General features: G+C 44.1%; 1 protein-coding gene across 1 annotated transcript; it reads left to right on the forward strand.

The window, feature by feature from the left end:
• The first annotated feature begins 1,684 nt into the window (after positions 1-1,684).
• On the forward strand, positions 1,685-21,336 carry EFHB (EF-hand domain family member B). The gene is made up of 13 exons (XM_081165050.1): positions 1,685-1,848; positions 2,879-2,935; positions 4,573-4,716; positions 5,994-6,174; positions 7,276-7,386; positions 8,438-8,567; positions 10,547-10,630; positions 12,211-12,278; positions 13,663-13,817; positions 15,278-15,485; positions 16,368-16,571; positions 19,798-19,979; positions 21,003-21,336. Exons 1-13 carry the CDS (start codon positions 1,765-1,767, stop codon positions 21,162-21,164), a joined length of 1,770 nt encoding a protein of 589 aa, XP_081021176.1. The 5' UTR covers positions 1,685-1,764; the 3' UTR covers positions 21,165-21,336.
• The last annotated feature ends 304 nt before the right edge of the window (positions 21,337-21,640 follow it).

Here is a 21,640-nt window from a genome sequence, read left to right on the forward strand (position 1 = left end):
TAGGAAGCTGCTTTAATTCCGAGTCTGACCATTGACCCATCTTGCTCAGTATTTGGATCTGTTGACAATGGCTCTCCAGGGTTTCAGCCAGAATATTCCCATCCCTACCTAGATATGCAAGGGATTGAACCTGAGGCTTTCTGCATGCAAAGCAGCTGTTCTACCACTGAGCTATTGTCCTTCCCAAAGGGGCAGCTTCATACAGGAGAAGGCAATCCCAGCCCTACCTGGAGATTAAATTTGGGAGCATTTGAATGCAAAGCTTGTGCTTTACCATTGAACTCCAGCCCTTCTCCAAATGAAAGCCCCCCTTGTGACTTTAACACACAAGACAAGAGACTTTAAATGCTTCACAAAGCAGATGTTGCTTGGTTAAGTTCTCTTGAGATGCATTTCCTAAATGAAGATGGAAAGTCTTTGCATCTTTCTTTCTTCCCCATGTGATCAATCATGAGATTTTTGGCATGAGATCAAGAATGTTACAACATCCCCCCCCCCCATATAAGCCATAACCTTTGCATGGCTTATTATATTGAACACTTCAGGTGTTCAATATATATAAATGAACATGAGCTGGAGAGATCTTAGCAATGATGGAGTGTAAGTGTTTAGCAGGAGGTCTGTAATAGATATCAATTATTCTCTGGGTGTGCATATAGGGGAAAAACATGCATATGGTCCAGACATCTCTTGCGATTCCTCTGTTCTGTATACCATCTTTCATATGTCACTTTGAATAGTGAGGGTGCAGAATTAAATTTCATTAATGTAGATCAGCTATCCCTGAACATACCTTCCCTTCCCTTTAAAAAATGCAGTTAGGGTGATTAAACAGTGGGGACAAAGGTAAGACGACGCTTTCGGTGCATGTTTATTTCTGCATTATTGAATAGAACCAGGATTGCTGCACAGAACAACAGGATCAAAACAAATAAATTACCTTGAAGGACAGCCTTTGCTATACTCACCTTTCAGCAGGTGGCGCTGTGGTCTAAACCACTGAGCTCCTTGGGCAGTTCGAATCTCCACAACGGAGTGAGTTCCTGTTGTTCTGTCCCAGCTTCTGCCAACCTAGCAGTTCAAAAGCACACCAGTGCAAGTAGATAAATAGGTACTGCTGTGGCGGGAAGGTAAACGATGCTTCTGTGCGCTCTGGTTTCCGTCACGGTGTCCCCTTGCGCCAGAAGCGGTTTAGTCATGCTGGCCACATGACCCAGAAAGAAGGCTGATCGCCGAAGAATTGATGCTTTTGCATTATGGTGCTGGAGGAGACTCTTGAGAGTCCCATGGACTGCAAGAAGATCAAACCTATCCATTCTTAAGGAAATCAGCCCTGAGTGCTCACTGGAAGGACAGATCCTGAAGCTGAGGCTCCAATACTTTGGCCACCTCATGAGAAGAGAAGACTCCCTGGAAAAGACCCTGATGTTGGGAAAGATTGAGGGCACAAGGAGAAGGGGACTACAGAGGACGAGATGGATGAACAGTGTTCTCGAAGCTACCAACATCAGTTTGACCAAACTGCGGGAAGACAGGAGTGCCTGGCGTGCTCTGGTCCATGGGGTCACAAAGAGTCGGACACGACTAAACGAATAAACAAGAGCGAAGAAGAAGCTGCGTTTCACAACTTTGGCCTGTAGGGGGCGGGAATCTAGAGTGAACCATTCCTTCCCCGTTGCTAGGATACGCGAGAAAACATCCCCTTTCCTGCAGCTCCTGAGCTCTCGGCTTTCTCCCTTCGCCAAGCGGATCCCTCCCGCCAGGATGGTGGGAGGGATCCCAGCCAAGGGAGTCCCCAGGCCAGCGTATCCGGGGAGGTTTTTCGACCGCTTTCCCGAGCTCCCCACAGTGAGTTTTCTCTGCCCTTCTCCTCCCCTCTCCCTTTCTCTTCTCCCCCGCATCTTTATAAAGATGTTTGACTGACACTTGCTCATCTCTTCCGCTCCTGTTTAACGTCACGCCTCTCCTTAAAACAGCTCCAGAGAGCAGCCTGGAGAAAGATGGCACTTTCATGGGGGTGGGATTTATAAGATGGCCATAATTTGCAGGTGGAAGGTGCATCCGCTGGCATCAAAAGACCAGACGATTGCTAGTTAGAGGGCTGGATCCACTCTTAAAATGCAGATCCACACCATGCATAAAAAGTACACCCAACACTCGTTTAGAGCGCAGAGCTTCCGTCCAAAGCAGTCTTTCTCAACCTGTGGGTCCCCAGATGTTGTTGAACTACAACTCCCATCACCCCTAGCTAGCAAGGCCAGAGTTCAGGGATGATGGGAGCTGTAGTTCAACAAAAACTGGGGACACACAGGTGAATCCTGGGAATTGTAGTTTTCCCCCTTGCACAGCGGCAGTTCGCAGCACCCTTAACAAACCAGCCCAAGTTACTAGCTTAAGTCCTGTTGATTTCAATGGCTCGAAGCATGGCTAACAGTGCGCTCCTAACATGTCTACTCAAAAGTAAGTCCAACTGAGTTCCATGGAGTTTACTGTGAGGCAAGTGGGGTTAGGATTGTAGCCTAAGGCTGGATCCAGCCCAGACTTGATAATATCAGGCAAAATGAACCAGCAGTCTGACCTGGTATGTATAAGGCTGTGTACACACTATATTGTTAAAGCACATTCAAAGCACAGTCTTTCCCTCAAAGAGCTCTGGGCACTGTATTTTGTTAAGGGTTGCTGGTGATTGTATGTCCATAAACGATGAACCCATAGATCATGGAAATTATTTATTTTTTGGCTATAGAGTGAAAAGATATGCACAAATGCGAAATGAATTTTATTCAGACATATACCTTTATAAACATATCAGTGTTGTGAGCGTTTTTGTTATTACGATCTCTTGTCTATGTTGTTTGTCTTTGCTTGCTTTTTTCAGGCTGGAAAGCTGATGTCCATTGGAGAAACAGCTGGCCATTGTCTCACTGACGTCTTTGTAAGCACCCTATTTGACTATTGATTGTCCTATGTACAGACCAATGTCGGTTATTATTTTCTAACTATTCTCCCTCCAGACCATTATAGACTTACATATTACACATATTGTAAGGACGTGGGTGGCGCTGTGGGTTAAACCACAGAGCCTAGGACTTGCCGATCAGAAGGTTGGCGGTTTGAATCCCTGTGATGGCGTGAGCTCCCGTTGCTCGGTCCCAGCTCCTGCCAAGCTAGCAGTTCAAAAGCACGTCAAAGTGCAAGTAGATAAATAGGTACCGCTGCGGCGGGAAGGTAAACGGCGTTTCCGTGCGCTGCTCTGGTTCGCCAGAAGCGGCTTAGTCATGCTGGCCACATGACCCGGAAGCTGTACGCCGGCTCCCTTGGCCAGTAAAGCGAGATGAGTGCCGCAACCCCAGAGTCGGTCACGACTGGACCTAATGGTCAGGGGTCCCTTTACCTTTACCTTACACATATTGTACAAGAGAAGCTCAAAGGGACTGTAGTGTCCTGTTTGGGGTGAAAACAAAACAAAACAAAACAAAACAACACCTGGTATTGACTGTAGTGGATCCTGAATGTCAGTAGTTTTCTCAGTATTCATTATTTGAACTTGCTTAGGGCTGCAATCCTAAACACATTTACTAGGGAATGAGCCCCACTGAACACGGGGCAACTTCCTTCCTTCCAAGCAAACATTCGTAAGTTTCAAAAGCCTCAATGTAGTAAATCACAAATGTACAAATAATTTTTCAAATTTATTTAGAAAACTCTTTGTATACCACTATTCATAGAAACATCAAAGCCATTTAGAACCAAAATACATATATACACTGTACAATAAAAGCAATTTTGAAAAATTAAAATCAGATGAGTAACCCTACAAAACATTACAATTGAAAATACACAAAATGTGAAGCTTCCATTATTTGTCTTTTCTTTTCTGAGGTTGTCAAACACACTGCTGTGACTTTTAAAAAACAAAACACAACAACTTATTTCTGGAAGCTTGAGGGCTGACTATAAAAGGAAACCTGATATTCCCACCTAACTGTGCAGGTGTCTAAAATGGCTTACAAGTAATTGGATTGTGTTGACTACAAAGTAGTTTCTGTTGATTCTGTTTTTGCTCATATAAAGCCCACTATGCTTGTTGGTGTTTTTTGTTTTTTAGGAAGTTAAATCCATGTGTCCCAGTTAATACCGAGGACAGAACCAGGTCACTAATAGATTTTGTATTTTCAGAAAATGGGAGGATATACATTTTGTTTTCTTTTTCTTTTTGTCCCAGTAGCCTGGATGCCTTTTAAAATCTGACTGGTGTCCTGTGAGGCTAACCTAATTATGTCTGCCTACATGTTCCTGCACAACTTCTTAAGACAGTTATGAATTGCAGACTTGGGAGCAACAACTGCTTTTCTTAGCTACCCTCTCAGTTTTCCTCAACACTCAGCCTGATGAAGAATTATGGAGAACCCAGGTGCTTGCCCATTAATTTGCAACATTCTGATAGGTCCAAATGAAGGTGTTAATTACTTGTCTGGGGGATTCCCTTGCCCCGCCCTGCCCAACGGACCAACTCAGCTATCTACAGTATTTGCAGGAATATTCTTAAACTCTTTTCTTCTTGTCTTATAGCCAATTACTCCACCTGTTGTAAAAAAGTTTCGAAACACCAGCAACCCTTCTCCTGGTGCAGAGAGAATATTTTATGGCCGAGCAAACGATCCTGATATTGCATCACATTTGACACATGGCATAAAGTCCGTCAAGTCAATCTCTGTAAGAATTTTAAAATAATATCCTTTTGACTCATGGATGGGAAACACAATCCTGATTGGCCCTGTGCCAGGGGCATTTGATGGACATAAACTGGGATATGCTTGTCCCCTATAAGATTACCATTTCTAATATACAGTGGTACCTCGGGTTAAGTACTTAATTCGTTCCGGAGGTCCGTTCTTAACCTGAAACTGTTCTTAACCTGAAGCACCACTTTAGCTAATGGGGCCTCCTGCTGCTGCTGTGCCACCGGAGCACGATTTCTGTTCTCATCCTGAAGCAAAGTTCTTAACCTGAAGCACTATTTCTGGGTTAGTGGAGTTTGTAACCTGAAGTGTATGTAACCTGAGGTACCACTGTATCTCTGTTGACCTAAGTCTAAACATGGAACTTTGGGTGGCAGTGGGCACTTTGGGGTTTTTAAGAAAATGCTGTGGGCACCAGTCACAAAATGGCTGCTGTGAGGGTGTGGCATAACACAAAATGGCTGCCTGGTGGGCTTACCATAATGGCATTAGTGTAGGAGAGATAGAGTCAGTGGGTCAGCTGGGCTGGGTCATCTCTTTCCTTCACAGCTACTCCCTTACTCATCACTCACCACTTGTTTCCGCATGAATCCAGCTCAGCCTGTCCTCCATCAATGGACAGCATGAGTTTTTTATTCTTTTGCCCCCTGTAAGTAGAACAATTCTGGAAACCAGATATAAATCCATTAGATTTTATCCTCTGCCTCTGGTAACATCCCTTTGGGCAGTCTGGGGACCTGCACTTTACCTATACCATTTTCTTAAAAGGATGGGATGTGGGTGAAGTTGTGAACTGTGATCTGTTTTTTGTTTAAAGAATTAAAATGCTAGTATTATTGCTTTCACTAGAAGCATTGCAGCAATAGTATGCCAAAGACGTTTCAATTAGTGGCATTGCTCGGTGATTGACTTATACATACTAATACATACAAACTTCTGCTGCTGTGCATTCTGAATGATGCCTTTTTAGAAATAACAATTAAGAATGTATATTTGCAATGCTACGTTACACAAAGGTGGTCTTAAATATGAGGTTTAGCATTGTTTGTTTTTTACATGAAATTAATAGGATTGTGGCATTTGATAGATTTAGAATGCACAGGAATGAAAGTTGTGTGTCCCTTGTATAGGAAACACATACTTTTTTGGTGCATTTTGCAGCGTGCACCAGAAAGCTAATAAACGAATGTTATATGAGATAGTTCAGAAGTGCGGAACTGATGTACTTGATGTGGTGTGAAATCTCTTCAGGTGGCATCGCTGGCAAATCCACCTCCGAAAACATGCTTTGAGCAAAAACTTCAAGAGAAGAAAGAATCTGTTTACGCAAGCGTTCGTGAAGCACCTCTTGGGCGATCCCATGATCAGTCGTTACACTTACCCAAAGGCATGGATGTGACTAACACTCTGTTCGGAGGAAAAGTGATCAGAGGTAGAAAAATTAGTACTAAAACAAATCATTGATGAATGGCTGGCAATTCCATTGCAAGCTCATAGGGTCTTCTTTTATGCATCTCAAAAGCATACCCATATTTTTTTCAAATATTATGGGCAACATTCAGTGATGTCCACCCACTTGTGCAATAAGAATATACTTGGGCAATGGGACTTTTTGTTTCTCTTTTGCCACCTCTAGCACCTCCCTTCCCACAAAAAAACAACAACTCTGGCCTAGAAGGTCCTTCAACCCAATGAGGATACACAAGGGCCATAGGGTGGAGGAGAGGCCCCACTGTGTGTCCAGAAGTCCATTCATGCTGTGTTGGATCTCATCCTATGTGTGGAATAAGGCACATAGGAGATTGCCATTCAATCGTGCTACTATCTTATAACAACATGCAGGTATAATGTATATTTGGGGACGTGGGTGGCGCTGTGGTCTAAACTAAGGTTACCAGATTTTTTTCAATGGATCCAGGGACACTTTTCAACTTCAATGGATTTTGAATGGGGACTGATTTGTAAATCTGGGGACTGTCCCCGGGAAACGGAGGCATCTGGTAATCTTAGTCTAAACCACTGAGCCTCTTGGGCTTGCTAATCAGAAGGTCGGTGGTTCGAATCCCCACGACGGGGTGAGCTCCCGTTGCTCTGTCCCAGCTCCTGCCAACCTAACAGTTTGAAAGCATGCCAGTGCAAGTAGATAAATAGGTACCGCCCTGGCAGGAAGGTAAACAGTGTTTCCATGCGCTCTGGCACTTGTCATGGTCCTTCATGCGCCAGTATCGTTTTAGTCATGCTGGCCACTTGACCCGGAAAGCTGTCTGTGGACAAATGCCGGCTCCCTCGGCCTGAAAATGAGATGAGCACCACAACCCCATAGTTTCCTTTGACTGGACTTGACTGTCCAGGGGTCCTTTACCGTTTTACCTTGACTCTGATGTACCCCGTGGTCTCTAAACCCTGCATTGCAACTGTTTCTGGAATAAAGTACATGAATGATCCTTAAATACATGTAGTCTGTTATTTGTCAAGAGTTTTAAGATGTTGTTTAGATCAGGTTATTTTATTACATGTAACGGTTCACTTTCAGAGGGTCCTAGTGGAGATGTTATAAATCCACCAAAGACATTTGACGAAGTCCAGAGGGAAGCAGAAGAGGGACATGATTTGTATGTTGTGACACACAATGATTATTACGTTGGTGAGTAAGAAGGAAAAGGAAAAGTCATACATAGATATTTTTTTAAAATGACCATGGATTATTGCCATTTTGCATACATAGAAAAGAAACTTGACACCAGTAAGAAATTACTTTCCAAAGAGCTGCCAACAAATGCAGTAATCTCATGACACTTTTCATGTAAGCTCTGTATTGGAATGGCAATTGTATTATGTTGTATTATGTTACTAATATATTCAACAAATGTCAAAGGTTGTTGCCTTGCAACAAGTCACTCTCTTTCTACATCACTTTGTTATGATCCTAGACATTTCTCATAATGCCCAGGGGCTTGTAGCCAAAATGCTGAGGTTTGTTTTTATTTTTTTATTTATTTATTTCATAAAACGGATACATTGCTTGATTGTTAAAAACAACAACCCAAAAACGCCTCAAAGCGGTTTATGAAAAGATAAAACAATAATAACACCGGTCTTGAAAGACCTACATTGGCTCCCAGTACGTTTCCGAGCACAATTCAAAGTGCTGGTGGTGACCTTTAAAGCCCTAAACGGCCTCGGCCCAGTATACCTGAAGGAGCGTCTCCACCTCCATCGTTCTACCCGGACACTGAGGTCCAGCGGCGAGGGCCTTCTGGCGGTTCCCTCATTGCGAGAAGCGAAGCTACAGGGAACCAGGCAGAGGGCCTTTTCGGTAGTGGCGCCCGCCCTGTGGAACTCCCTCCCATCAGATGTCAAAACGATAAACAACTACCTGACATTCAGAAGACATCTTAAGGCAGCCCTGCTCAGGAAAGTTTTTAATGTATGATATTTTAGTGTTTTTTTGGTTTCTATGGAAGCCGCCCAGAGTGGCTGGGGAAACCCAGCCAGATGGGCGGGGTACAAATAATAAATTATTATTATTATAAAACTGGGGGGGGGGGGAATTCACAACCATATTTTAAAACATACAAAAGTTAAAATGCTAAGCAGATTAACACCACCTCAACTTCCTAAGCATCTGGGTTGGGTTTTTGTTCATTTATGGTGTACATAATAAATAAATATCCCCCCTTTCCCCACCCCCACAGGGGAGTCGGTTAATAGAAAATATAATCCATCTACGTTCAATAGATTAAATCTATATGGAAAGGAAACCCCCCACTTCAACGACGGACGAAATGTAGCTAGAACTTTACGCTGGTTCCCTGATCTGCAGATGTAAGTTGCATTATATCAGTTAATGATGCTTGGCTTGCCTCAGTTACAGCTTCCTGGTGACACATGTTTTGAATAAATAGCAGATTACTCTTTATACCTTTTCTGGCACCAGTTATCCTCAGTGATGTTGCCTCATGAGACATAAAGTGTCACCATGTTGAATGCACAAAGTCGTGCATTTCAAGAACATTTCAAGTTGTGAGGATCCTACTGCTCTGGGGAGATATTTGGAATCTACTTTTGCCTCATCTCCTCTTCCCCCCTTTTATGTTGATGTGTTCTCCGAGAGCTAGAGATGTTGGGAAGCGGTGTGAATCATGTCTGCTGATTGATTCCTCTTGACCACCTGATTCCCTGGCTAGAATTTCCTGGCTGGATGATTTTGCCTGCAGTATTGAAGATCTCTTAGTGCCCTCTGACCTGCTCCCTTGGTGGCACACTGTGTGAGATACTGCCGGGACCACATAACACCAGTCCTGAGAGATCTGCATTGGCTCCCAGTACGTTTACAAAGCACAACTCAAATTGTTGGTGCTGACCTTTAAAGCCCTAAATGGCCTCGGTCCAGTATACCTGAAGGAGCGTCTCCACCCCCATCGTTCAGCCCAGACACTGAGATCCAACGCCGAGGGCCTTCTGGCGGTTCCCTCATTGCGAGAAGTGAGGCTACAGGGAGCCATATTTGATTATTTGCATGGCCTTATTTAGGTGTTATACAATACTAGAAATACAAAGTGAAAGTGGGGATGACCACACTGGCTCTGCTTCCCTATCGCTGACCCTTGCTGTTCTCCATAAGATAAAGATCAGGCTTCAACATCACACAAGGGCTGTGGCGTAGCTAGGAGAGATGTGTGGCTCAGGCGCACTGCAGGCCCCACGGTAAGTGCTGCCCCTTCCACAGTGTGGCGCTCAGTGCACCCCGCCCCCTAGCTACACCTCTGAACAAGGGCTAGATCTACAGAGCTATTAAAAAACGTTGTGAAAACGGTCTGCAAAAAAACCATAAAGTTCACCATTGAAAATATACCGGTAATTGAGTTGCAATTTCAGCTCCACAGCGCCATCTTGTGTCACAGTGTTATAACATTTTATAACGCTGTATTTTGACTAAAGTAGCTGAGTTCAAGGAACCTGCATAGATAGAAGCAGGCTCCCTATTGTGGACCAACTCACAGTGGCCCCATCCTCCCAGAGAGCTTGAGGCAAGAAAGGGAACAAACTGGACAAGGCCACATTCTGGGATTTCAAAATTGGCCAGTTGCCCTCCAGCTCATGGAGGACGAGAGGGAACAGAACTACGATTCTCAATTCCAGTCTCCCCACTTACATATTGTATTTCAGGATTTGTTTAGTGCCTGAATAGTGCTAAGGTCTTGTGATGATGAATGGAGGATCATAGTATTTGGGCTGGCAGTGAATTACAAAGCCCAATGCATTGAAAATTAAGACATATTTTATGCTAATAAGTTCCCGAATCAGATTATGAGTGGGGCACTATTCTCCAATTTACTAAACGTAATGGTTGATCGAGTCTTGAGGTTCTCCGTGTTGATGATGGTTTATCAACTCTGGCTTTTAGGCCTGTCCTCTAAGAGTATCCTGCCAATGATATTTTAGATCGCTTCTGTTTATCTCTACTGGGTGTGGCAGAGCTCTACTGGTAAAGAGGCAGAAAACGAACTTTAAACAATTTTCCTAATTAACTTTAAAACACATACCGTTAACCAAACACCACATTACCTGATCCTTACCTGCCTTTTTAGAATTTAGTTTTATGAAAACATTTTAGTTTTCTCAGATTAGAATAGACATTGATATGGGGGAGCCACGTGTAATGGATGAGGTCCATCTGATTTACTTTTTAATTATGGTTTTAATGTTAATGTTGTAAACCACTCTGGAATTCTAACTGATGATGATGATGATGACAATCTGTTGCAATTCAACTATTTTGTGGTTATCTTTTTTTTTTTTAGGAAGAAATCAGCACATTTAGTGTCTAAGATAAGTGATGATTTCAAGGAAAAATTTCAGCCTCAGCTTGGAAAAGTCCTTGATCCGTAAGTGAATTAAGAGGGAGTCTTCACAATGCACCCCCCATGAGAAATTAGTTGGTTGTGTGTAATTGGCGTGTGTGTGTGTCCCGTTCCTTTTCTGCATCTTCCTTTCTGGGGCCTGTGAGTGACATAATACAGTGACATAATACAGATTACTAGCAGACACAATCATTTAGAGAGCCTCATAGCCCCATATCGTCTTGGCTCACATTTTGAGATGTTCTCTCAGGCTAGAAAGGGCTGAGGTGATAATTAACTGGCAGAAAACTCTGTGAAGCTTTACCACAAGGTGAGCAATCCAACAATTTTAGATTTCCTCCACGACTTCTGTGTGATTAATACAATATGCAAGTTTGTCCTAAGAATGCATTCCACCACTGCTACAGTGTCTGCCTGCCAACTTGAGCAGTGATGGTGGTCTGCCCATGTTGGAGAATGTCAAAGGAAGTTGAGTGTAGGAGCATGGAATTGGACACCATAGTATTCTTCAGTTAGTCCCTAAAGAGTTTAATGCCTTACAAGCAACATTAAAAAATAAATAAATCCCAAAAAATTGTTTCTCTTCTCCCGGTGATTGTAGAAATGAAGACATGGGTTTAGCCAAGTTGCTCAAACAAAACCATGATCTGAAAACCGTTTTACTGAGTATTGCAGCTCCAACTTTTTCTATATCCGATTCTGCTAAGCTGCCATGTGTGCTTAGCGTGCTTTTAAAACCCCTTTTTCTTTTCTGACAGATACATGAAAAAGACTCTATATGCACATCGATATCTGTTAAATAAGAAAACAGCTTATTTAGGCTGTGGGGTCTCTTTTGCTCTCTAAAGAAATGTAAGCATCGCGATCAAAGACATTTATCGCCTGCTGTGCAAATATTTCTGACAGTTATTACTATGTGCTAAAAGGAAAGAATGTGTAAAAGAAAAGGATTCTCAGTTGTGAGTGGCTTTGATTCATGTAGGAAAGCCCAAGTGAAGACATTTCAGGTGAACTCTTACCAAATGTCTTCATCAGTTTTTCATCTTCGCTTACGGCACAAGGGGTGACCTGACAGACAGATCTATCTTTCATGTCTAAAGCAAAGATTACGTGTCAGGGAACTGACATCGGAGCGATAGGCGAAGGGGAGGCTCCCAGATTATGCTAGCGAAGGACCCAGCAGCAGGGGGAGAAACAGCTCAGTAGAGGGGGAAGCCAATCAGCGCAACACCGGGGATAAAGGGAGGCAGACGGGGGAAGTGGAGAGAGGGCTCCAGGACTCTTCACTGGGCATCAGTGAGGAGAGCCCAGGTCCTCCGCTACCCACGCCTTCCCTGCGCAGAAGACTCCCGCGCAGTGAGAGGAGGAGGAGACTGGGTGTCAAACAACTTTTATGTTGGAAGAGGTTCAAGAAACGCCCACTGACGGATTCTGCCAGTGACTGAGGCAGCCACCATGAGAAGGGGCTGTGCAGTCAGAAAGTTTTAACAAGGCAAATTAACCGAGAAAGGCACCAGTTTACGCACGAGTAACTCATACCCATTACATTACGCTGGGGTGAAAAAAATCAAGCATTTATCTAACAGATTCTTTTCATTTTTTAGTATAGCAGACACACTCAACGTTCCTCCAGACCATACATTTGGAGTGCTTGTTTGTCCTGAAGAATATGGCAAGTATATACACAGCCTCCCTGCTTATTCACAAGGATGTCTTGGGAAATTGCTTGGAAACTCAGGCTGTCCCATAGCCCTCCTGCAAGATGGCTAATTGGGAGTAGTAGATGGAAAGATATCTCACCAGCAGAACTATTGGTTGCAAGTGCTTACCTGTAAAGCCCTGGGTGCTTCTCGAAGGAACACAAACCCCACTTTGGACTTCCTCTCATCTTCAGATCATCATTTGAAGGCTCTTTTATGGAAGCTCTTCAGAGCTAAGGCAGGGTGCATTCAGGGAGAAGGCCCTTTGAGTAACAACATCCCCTGGGAGCAGGGCCCTCTCAGAGGTTCAGAAAGGCCTAGGCTACATTCAACATTTGAGGCTCCTAGCCATAAAAATAAAAATGACATGTTAACAAAGGCACCCAAAAAGAAAAAAGAGTGCTTTGTTTATATCAGGGGTCAGCAAACTTTTTCAGCAGGGGGCCGGTCCACTGTCCCTCAGACCTTGTGGGGGGCTGGACAATATATATTTTTTTGGGGGGGGGATGAAATAATTCCTATGCCCCACAAATAACCCAGAGATGCATTTTAAATAAAAGGACACATTCTACCCATGTAAAAACATGCTGATTCCCGGACCGTCCGCGGGCCGGATTGAGAAGGCAATTGGGCCGGATCTGGCCCACGGTCCTTAGTTTGCATATAATTATATAATCAGCTGATGATCTGAGAGGACACATTCATCATGGTCTTATCTTCTGCCGTCAGAACAAATATATTTTCATTAATATTGGTGAATATTTCACAACCTTTAATATGACAAAATCTATTATTACGTAACACAGAGCATGCATCTAACAAATCGCATTTCTGATTTGATTAAACAATCCACATTCCTTTTATAACATATGGCACACACCGCACGATAAAAGCCTATAATTTCATCAGGACAAGTTATTTGTTGTTTACTCTTGTAACAATTGTTTTCTCAAAATTTATCTTCTGTAGCATGAAAAATAAATAAAAACATTTTTTTTAAAAAAAAGAATTGCAGCTGTAGGATGAGGGAGTGTGCCACATTTGGTCTGAAGTGTGTGAAAACAAGTTGAGCTGGAGACATAGGCCAAATGGCCCGCCCGCCCTGTCCTCTCTGAGTGGCCCTGCCTTGGAAGCTTGCCTTACACCTAGTCTGATGTTTTTTCTGCACAGGCTATAAATGCTTAGAATAATGAAACAAAATATGGCTACCCCTAGCAACAGGAGCCCCCCCCCCCGCCTCTGTTCCCTACAGGGATATGGTGCAGTCGGGATTGAGAAAGGGATTGCTGAAGTATCACACAACAGCTGAAACATGGTCAAGCCACAGTTTTCATTGACTGTTTTTTTTTTCTATAGGTGTCGGAGACCTTCTTCACCAAAGGCTTCCTAGTGAATTCCTCCGTGGAAAAGACAGAGAAAGGGCTGTCTTTGCTGCAATTCGACAGAATCTGAAGAAAGCCAATTACCACAACTTTGACACGTTATTGCAAGCCTTCAGGCATTACGATAAGGTGAGCCTTGTGCCAAGATGTCAAGCAAATGCTGCAGGAAATGCCTATATTCTTGCTGTTAGCCTTGTACTTGGAATAATACAAATACTGCCACGGTAAATAGTTACCAGCACTTGTACTGCCTTTAATCTGACACTATACCCTGGCCTTTGAGCCATGAGATGTATATGTTCAGGGCCTGCCCTATTTTTTGCGATTGCAATTTTTGCAATTTTAAGTTTTTAAATAGTGAAAGTAGCATACCAAAACGTATTATATTAGGGGAAATTGCTTGAAAGAAATTAGGCAGAATTGCCTGCAAACATGTCTGTTAAGAGAAATTCACAAAAAATGGATGGATTTTCATTAATAGCAAATAAATAAATAAATAAATAAATAAATAAATTAAATTAAATTAAATTAAATTAAATTAAATTAAATTAAATAATTGCAAACTGATGTGGAAATGTGGAGAACTAAACCTAAGAGTAAGGGACGCGGGTGGCGCTGAGGTCTAAACCACTGAGCCTTGGGCTTGCCGATCAGAAAGTCGGCTGTTTGAATCCCCATGACGGGTTGCGCTCCCGTTGCTCGGTCCCTGCTCCTGCCAACCTAGCAGTTTGAAAGCACATCAAAGTGCAAGCAGATAAATAGGTACCGCTTCAGTGGGAAAGTAAAAGGCGTTTCCATGTGCTGCTCTGGTGTCGGTGTTCCATTGCACCAGAAGCGGCTTAGTCATGCTGGTCACATGACCTGGAAAAACTGTCTGCGGAGCGGACAAACGCCGGCTCCCTTGGCCAGTAAAGCAAGATGAGCGCCACAACCCTAGAGTCGTTCGCGACTGGACCTAATTGTCAGGGGTCCTTTTACCTTTAAACCTAAGAGTGAGAAAATTAGAAACTGAATTTTACAGATTCACCCATTCCTAAGTACAGTAGTACCTCAGGTTAAGTATTTAATTCGTTCTGGAGGTCTGTTCTTAACCTGAAACTGTTCTTAACCTGAAGCACCACTTTTGCTAATGGGGCCTCCTGCTGCTGCCGCGCTGCTGGAGCCTGATTTCTGTTCTTATCCTGAAGCAAAGTTCTTAACCTGAAGCACTATTTCTGGGTTAGCGGAGTCTGTAACCTGAAGCATATGTAACCTGAGGTACCATTGTACAAGCAAGGACAGCCCAAAGCATTTTGCCGCCTGCTCCAAAGATGGTATCCCCCACCCCACCCCATTTCAAGAACAGAAGTCAACCAGAGTGTGAGCTGCCTTTTGCTTCAGCACTAGCAATGGGATAGCATCTTCCATTGCACCTGAGGCAGCAGGCTAGCGGGGTCAGGGAAGGGAATGGCTGGAGGGCTCAGGACAACCTGCTAGGGAACTTCTGCTGTGGCTTCCTAGAAACTCCCCCCCCCCCCCGCTGAGTCATAGGGCCGGCCTTGGGTGCAAGGATCGTAGTTTTTATTACACACATTGTGCTGTTTAACTAGGATGGTGATCGGAAAATCAGCAGAGATGACTTGAAGAAGGCCTGCTTCCAGCTTAATCTCGACTTGGATCAAGAGCTCCTGGACGCTTTATTTAATTACTGCGATTTGGATCAAGACGGGTTTATAGACTATCTGGAATTTGCGAACTTCCTTAACTGGAAAGACAAAACATCTATCAAAGAGTATGAAGAAAAAATAATCACGAAAGGTATGTGGGAAATACGGTTTTAAACCACAGATGTGGTTCTAATGTACATATACATACATGCAGGGCTCTTTTTTTCTAAAAAAATGTTTAGGGGTACTCTCATTTTGACTCAAGAAAATCACCATTTTATAGTTCAAATTGGTAAAAATAAATACAGTAAATGGACAAAAGTACAAAGATTCACAAAATCTTTAGGGGTATGCACCCCCCTGCATCCCCCCCAGAACAAAGCACTGTATACATGCATATATACATACATACAAACACACACACACACATTTGATTCCATGAGTATTCCCTAAAGCAGTGGTTCCCAACCTTTTTGTTACGGTGTACCACAAGTCCAGTCCTATTTGGTATGGTGACCCATTGCTTTATTCTCAGGTGAATTTTGAACCTTAGCTTTTCAGCCGCTGTTGGTTTTGTGCATTTTAACTTCACGCTTGCCTGTTTTATAACCATTACGTGAGGCATCCAAGCAAAAATGTATCTAGCACGCCTCTTAAAGTGGATATTTTTTTGGGAAATATTTATAGTACTCACAAAGTTATACATAGTTTAGTTTATGGGAATGTAAGAATACCAACCATCTTATTGCAAGATATTGCTCTGTGAGTTATAAACACGTATTTTAAAAACGTATGGTTACATAAGCAGTGTTAGATGTAATGAACTACAAATAGTTGGAATAGTTTTATACATGATGAAGTCCATTTTCTCAAGTATCAGTATGATGACTGAGTTTGCCTGTTAGCCATGCCGGCTGAGGCCGATGGGAGTTGTAGTCCCAACAACATATATGGAGGGCGCTGCAATGGTGTTGCAACTTTTCGTGACAGCAACAAATATTTTTGCCATTTCGGTATCATTTATTTTTCACAGGCAGAAGACCAGCGGTCTTTGACCTCGTTCCACAAGAAGCAGATCAGGATGCTGTGCTGAAGAAGGAAGACATAGTACTAAAGGAACCAGGAAGTGAAGAGAAAACACCCAGAACACTTTCGAGACCGACAGACCGGGTGTTTTCTGACTACCGCACAACCTCTTCTCAGTATAATGCAGTTGTAGGAGGCATTCCGTCATCGTGTATGCACAAGACGTCCTTTTCATTGCCAAGTTATTTAACATGTTTGCAGATGCTACTGGCAAATGTAATAATTAACCATTTTGTCACTAAGGGTACTCTAGATCAGTGTTTCCCAACCACTGTTCCACGGCACACTAGTGTGCCACGAGATGTTGCCTGGTGTGCCGCGAGATGTTGCCTGGAGGGAGGCGGCCGAGTCGGGCGGCGAGAGGCGGGGCGGCGGCGGCGAGGAGAGGCCGCCCAGCGCGGGGCTCTCGCCGTCTGCCTGCCTGGCTGCCTGCGAGCTCGGCGGGCAGCGCCTCCGTCCGCAGCGCCCGCCTCGCGGCTCTCATTCCCTGCCCCTGCCAAAGCTCACCCAGCCAAGCCGCGCTCTCCTTCCTGCCTTGCTTTGCTGCCTCCTCCCCCCCCCACCCCCAAAGCTTGGAGGTTCCCCGGGAAGGGGGAGGGGAAAAAATTGAAACTTACACTTTCGTGCGTCCCTCCCGGCGTGACGCTGCACGCTGACGTCACGGGGCTGTAATGGTGGTGTGCCTCGAGATTTTTTTCATCAAACAAGTGTGCCTTTGCCCAAAAAAGGTTGGGAAACACTGCTCTAGATGGCAGTTGCTTTTGCTCCCAGTTGGGGCATTGTGGTTTGCAACGGGGAGTGTGGAAAGTGCCATATAAACACACATGCACCTCTTCTTCCTCCTCTTCTTCCTCTTCTTCCTCTTCTCCCTCTTCTTCCTCTTCTTCTTCTCCTTCTCCTTCTCTTCTCTTCTTTGAGGATCACTCACAGTGTCACGGATGAGTTTTGAGTGCTAGCAGAGATAAGAGTCCGGGAATCCAGCCATATTTACAAAGTTTATTGCTTCTTTCTTGCTATTTACAATCGGCTCAGAAAGTACGTCTCTGTCATGGCAAGTCAGTTGCCTCGACTGAGGAACCTTTCGGTTTTCCCCAGCATATCCACTTCCTAAGCCCAAGCCCCCTCCTTCCTCTCTTACGAGAGTGGCTTGGCCCCAGAAGTGCCTCCCCCCTCTCAGATTCATTGCCTTCTGACAGCCTTTCGTCACCTTTCTCATCCGAGGAAGAACAGCTGCTAATTAAAGGAGCTTTCTCTCGGTAAGTCCCCATTCTCTCCCCCTTCTCTGCCTCCAATTCCCTGACACATAGCCAAGTAAGATTGTCTTCCGTAAACAAGAATACGTAGCACGAGTCTTCCCTTAACAGTGAGTCCATAAGTGACTGTGGAGGCCAGTTCTGGATCCACACATCCTTCCACAGTGGGGAAATAGGTTTCCGGGCAGGAGTTGATCATGGTGAGGGTTTGCCAAGCATGCCTTCCTCTTAGCGCGTTTCTCCCTTTTGTCCTGAGTTCAAGCGTCTTCAAAGCCCATGATACCTCCGGTAAAGGCTGTTCTCCTTGCACTAACTCCATGTTCAAACCATTAAGCAACTTACATATCTTGCATACCCTCCAAGTGTCCCTGTTTTCCAGGGACAGACCCAGAACTGAAAAAGCCATCCCGACTTCTGATTTGATCCTGGAAAGATCGGGGGGGGGGAGGGAGCCAGCGCTTGTCCTGAGCGGCGGCGGAGGCAGTGGCTGCTGCAAGGGACCACCCCATTGCCTCTCTATGACGGCTGCTGCTGGCCTCCTCCCTTGGGCAGCTCATAGCAGCTGCTGGAGTGCGGGTGAGAAGGAGAGGTTGTTGCTCCTGAGGTTCAGCCACGCATAATGTGCCAGCCCTGAGGTGCAGGCAGAGGCCAGGGCCACCCTGAGCGGGAAGAAAGGGGAAGCAGAGCAGAGCGCAAGGAGTCTTGATTTTAAAAAAAACCAAAACCCTTTGTGCGTCCTCATCTAATCTTTCCCCTTCCCACAATTTATTTATTGGTGTGTGTTTTACTTTTTGTAAATCCACCAAAGAATCAAACCAGGTTTAAGGGGTTTTCCCAGGACGGTGGAGGGTGTGCTGTGTCCCGTTGGTGTAGTGGTGGTGGAAATGCTGGGGGAGGGGGGGAAGGATAGAGATGAGGAGTCATGGAGGGTCATTTGCAAGGGAGTGAGAAATGTCCCTATTTTTATGTCGGAGGGCAGGATCTTGCATATAGTTTCTACTTCTTTATCCTGGCCTTTGGCACGAGAGTTACAGAAGGACCCACTCTATTCCTATGACTGCAATTTGTTTAACCTGATTTAATATTGAATATTTAAATTGCTGTGAGCTGAGACCTTATGGTGAAGGACAGGTAAGAAATAGAAATAGGAAGAAGAATATCCCAGGGTCATTTCCATAAGCCCTATGCAGACTGGAATTTGAACCTCCCTACATGTTCCCTGTAGGGACGCGGGTGGCGCTGTGGGCTAAAGCCTCAGCGCCTAGGGCTTGCCGATCGAAAGGTCGGCGGTTCGAATCCCCGCGGCGGGGTGCACTCCCGCTGCTCGGTCCCAGCGCCTGCCAACCTAGCAGTTCGAAAGCACCCCCGGGTGCAAGTAGATAAATAGGTACCGCTTACCAGCGGGAAGGTAAACGGCGTTCCGTGTGCTGCGCTGGCTCGCCAGATGCAGCTTTGTCACGCTGGCCACGTGACCCGGAAGTGTCTCCGGACAGCGCTGGCCCCCGGCCAATAGATGTGAGATGGGCGCACAAACCCCAGAGTCTGTCAAGACTGGCCCGTTCGGGCAGGGGTACCTTTACCTTTACCTTTACATGTTCCCTGTAAGGGTCAGATGTGCCAAAACTGCATTTTTGTACTTCATTGCCTCATGATCAAGAACCCTTAGTTCAGTTTTGGATACCTGAATCAAATACAAATAACCAGAAATACAAATGCTACTAGTATAAGTCTGATTTTCAGTTTAGTTGTAAATGTAGCTCATAATCCAGCCAAAGTTAAGAGCTTTAAAGTCTTGTTTTTAACAAGAGTTTCACTTTCTCCCATAGAAATCAATGAAACTTGCTTCCTTTGGCCTGGAGTTAGCCCACAGTGAGAACATCTCTTTTTCTTGCATATCTTGTATTCATGTCCCCAGTTTCAGCTTCTTGTGATAACATAAAACCCAGATGAGTACAAAAATTAAGGGAACACTGAATTTTGAAAAGAAAACTTTGTGTTGGAAACTCAGCTCTTTAACAGAATATGTTCATTTCGGGTATATTGTGTGATCTGGTTCTTTGTGAACAACTTCCTCTAACACATTGCTTTCTTCCATTTCTCTCTTTGCCACCTGTTTTCCTACAGATTACCCACTCCTTGGTGTCCCAACCATTCGATCAGACATTCCAGCCCCTCGATTTCGCCGCATCAGTGACAACACCAATTATGGTGATCAAGCCACTGTTTATGGGTTGTTATACCCCTCGATCTATAGCAATAAAGGAGTGTATGAGACAGACTTCTTCAAGACAAGATCAAAGGACGAGGTAGAGGATAAATTTTGAGAGTTCATTCACATCAGCTCTACAATTCTATGAGTCTATGAGTGCTATCTAAGCCAGGGGTTCACAGATTTCATCCTCACCAGCTTTCTTGAATACTGAAGCATCCACAAGAGATTACATAATTTGCTTTGTCTAAGATCTGTGTATTCTCATGTAATGGAATTAGTATTTAAAAAACAACAAGATCCGACAACATTTTCTTTCTCTAATTTTACTGTATTCATGAATTCCATTATATATGACGCGAAACTTGGTTTCCAGATTAGTATCTTACATTTTACGCCTCCACCTTGTCCTGACACCGAGCTTTGCACTTTTTTCATCGTACTTGTTTCTAATTCCCAGAATGGTGGGCTTAATTATTTTCCTTAATAAATGCACATTGTACAACCACACAGCTACCTGCAGATAAATTTGAAGTTGTATGAAGAAATTAGCAGGAGAGGTTAAAGCTTGAGCAGCACATGTGCCAACTTCAATAAAATATTTGGGGAGGGCAGGTAAGCCCCACACTACATAATCACACGATGCGGCACATGCACACCATTTGAATGGCAAGGTCCATCAACTGGGGAGGGGCCTGGCTCCCTCAAATATTTTATTGGGGGAGCCAAAGGTACCACGGCCCCTAGCAGTTGGCTGCTATATTGAGCAGGGACTGTGATGCTGCCTTGTTAGAAGATCTGTGGTCAAACCTGATTGGATTACTCCAGCCATTCCCAAACTGGTGCCCTCTAGACGAATGACAACCCCCATCTTGCTATCTGGGGCTGATGGAAGCCAAACTACGGAAAACATCTGAAGGGCACCAGGTTCAGGAAGGCTGGCTTAGTCCACATTTAGTTAAAATCCCCATCTTTAGTGGCCCACTTAGTGTGTTGTCTAAAGCCTCACTAACCTGCAGTAAATAATTATTTATCTCAGTATCAATTCTATAATCTGCACATGTGTTTATTCCTTCTATTTCTACTGGAGATTATAATTATACTGTATATACTTTTGTAGATTGCACGCATCTTGAGAAACATTGGCGTGAGCCTTTCAGATGAAAGTTTCAATGAAGTATGGAGGCAGGCCAGCCAGAAAGATCACAGAGGAGAAGTTTGTGTAGAATCCATCAGGAATGCGCTGGACGAGATGCAGGCAGCACACATCAAGAGCAGATAGCGGTGCTTCTCCAGGTTCTGTGGTTCTAAATGTATTTCGTTGGAGGTATCCAGGCAGTATTCTTTCCCTGTATGGAGTGGATTATCCCATTATTATTTAGCTTGCAAAAAAGAAAGAATTCTGTACATATGAACGTTTATTTACTGAAAACAATAAAAACAGCCCTTTTAAACCGTGTATTTTAAAAAATGATTCAAAATCCAAAATGCAAAAATGTGTATAAAATAATTTGTTGTCTTCTACAAAATAGCAAATATCGTCATCTTCTTAAAGCTCATTCCAGAGGGATAGCAAGATAGCCTTTCCTCAAAACTGTGACTGCTGAGCATTGCAGGTACACATTCGTTCCTGGGAACTTGGCAGGATAGATAATTAAGTCACCTGAATGATCACTCCTATTCTGGAATTATGAACACTGCTCAGATTCCTATTCCTCATTGCAGTAAGAGGAATAGGCTTATAAAGTAGGACGGAAA

This window comes from Podarcis bocagei, assembly GCF_964188305.1.
Source record: "Podarcis bocagei genome assembly, chromosome: 12".
Taxonomy (NCBI): Eukaryota; Metazoa; Chordata; class Lepidosauria; order Squamata; family Lacertidae; genus Podarcis; species Podarcis bocagei.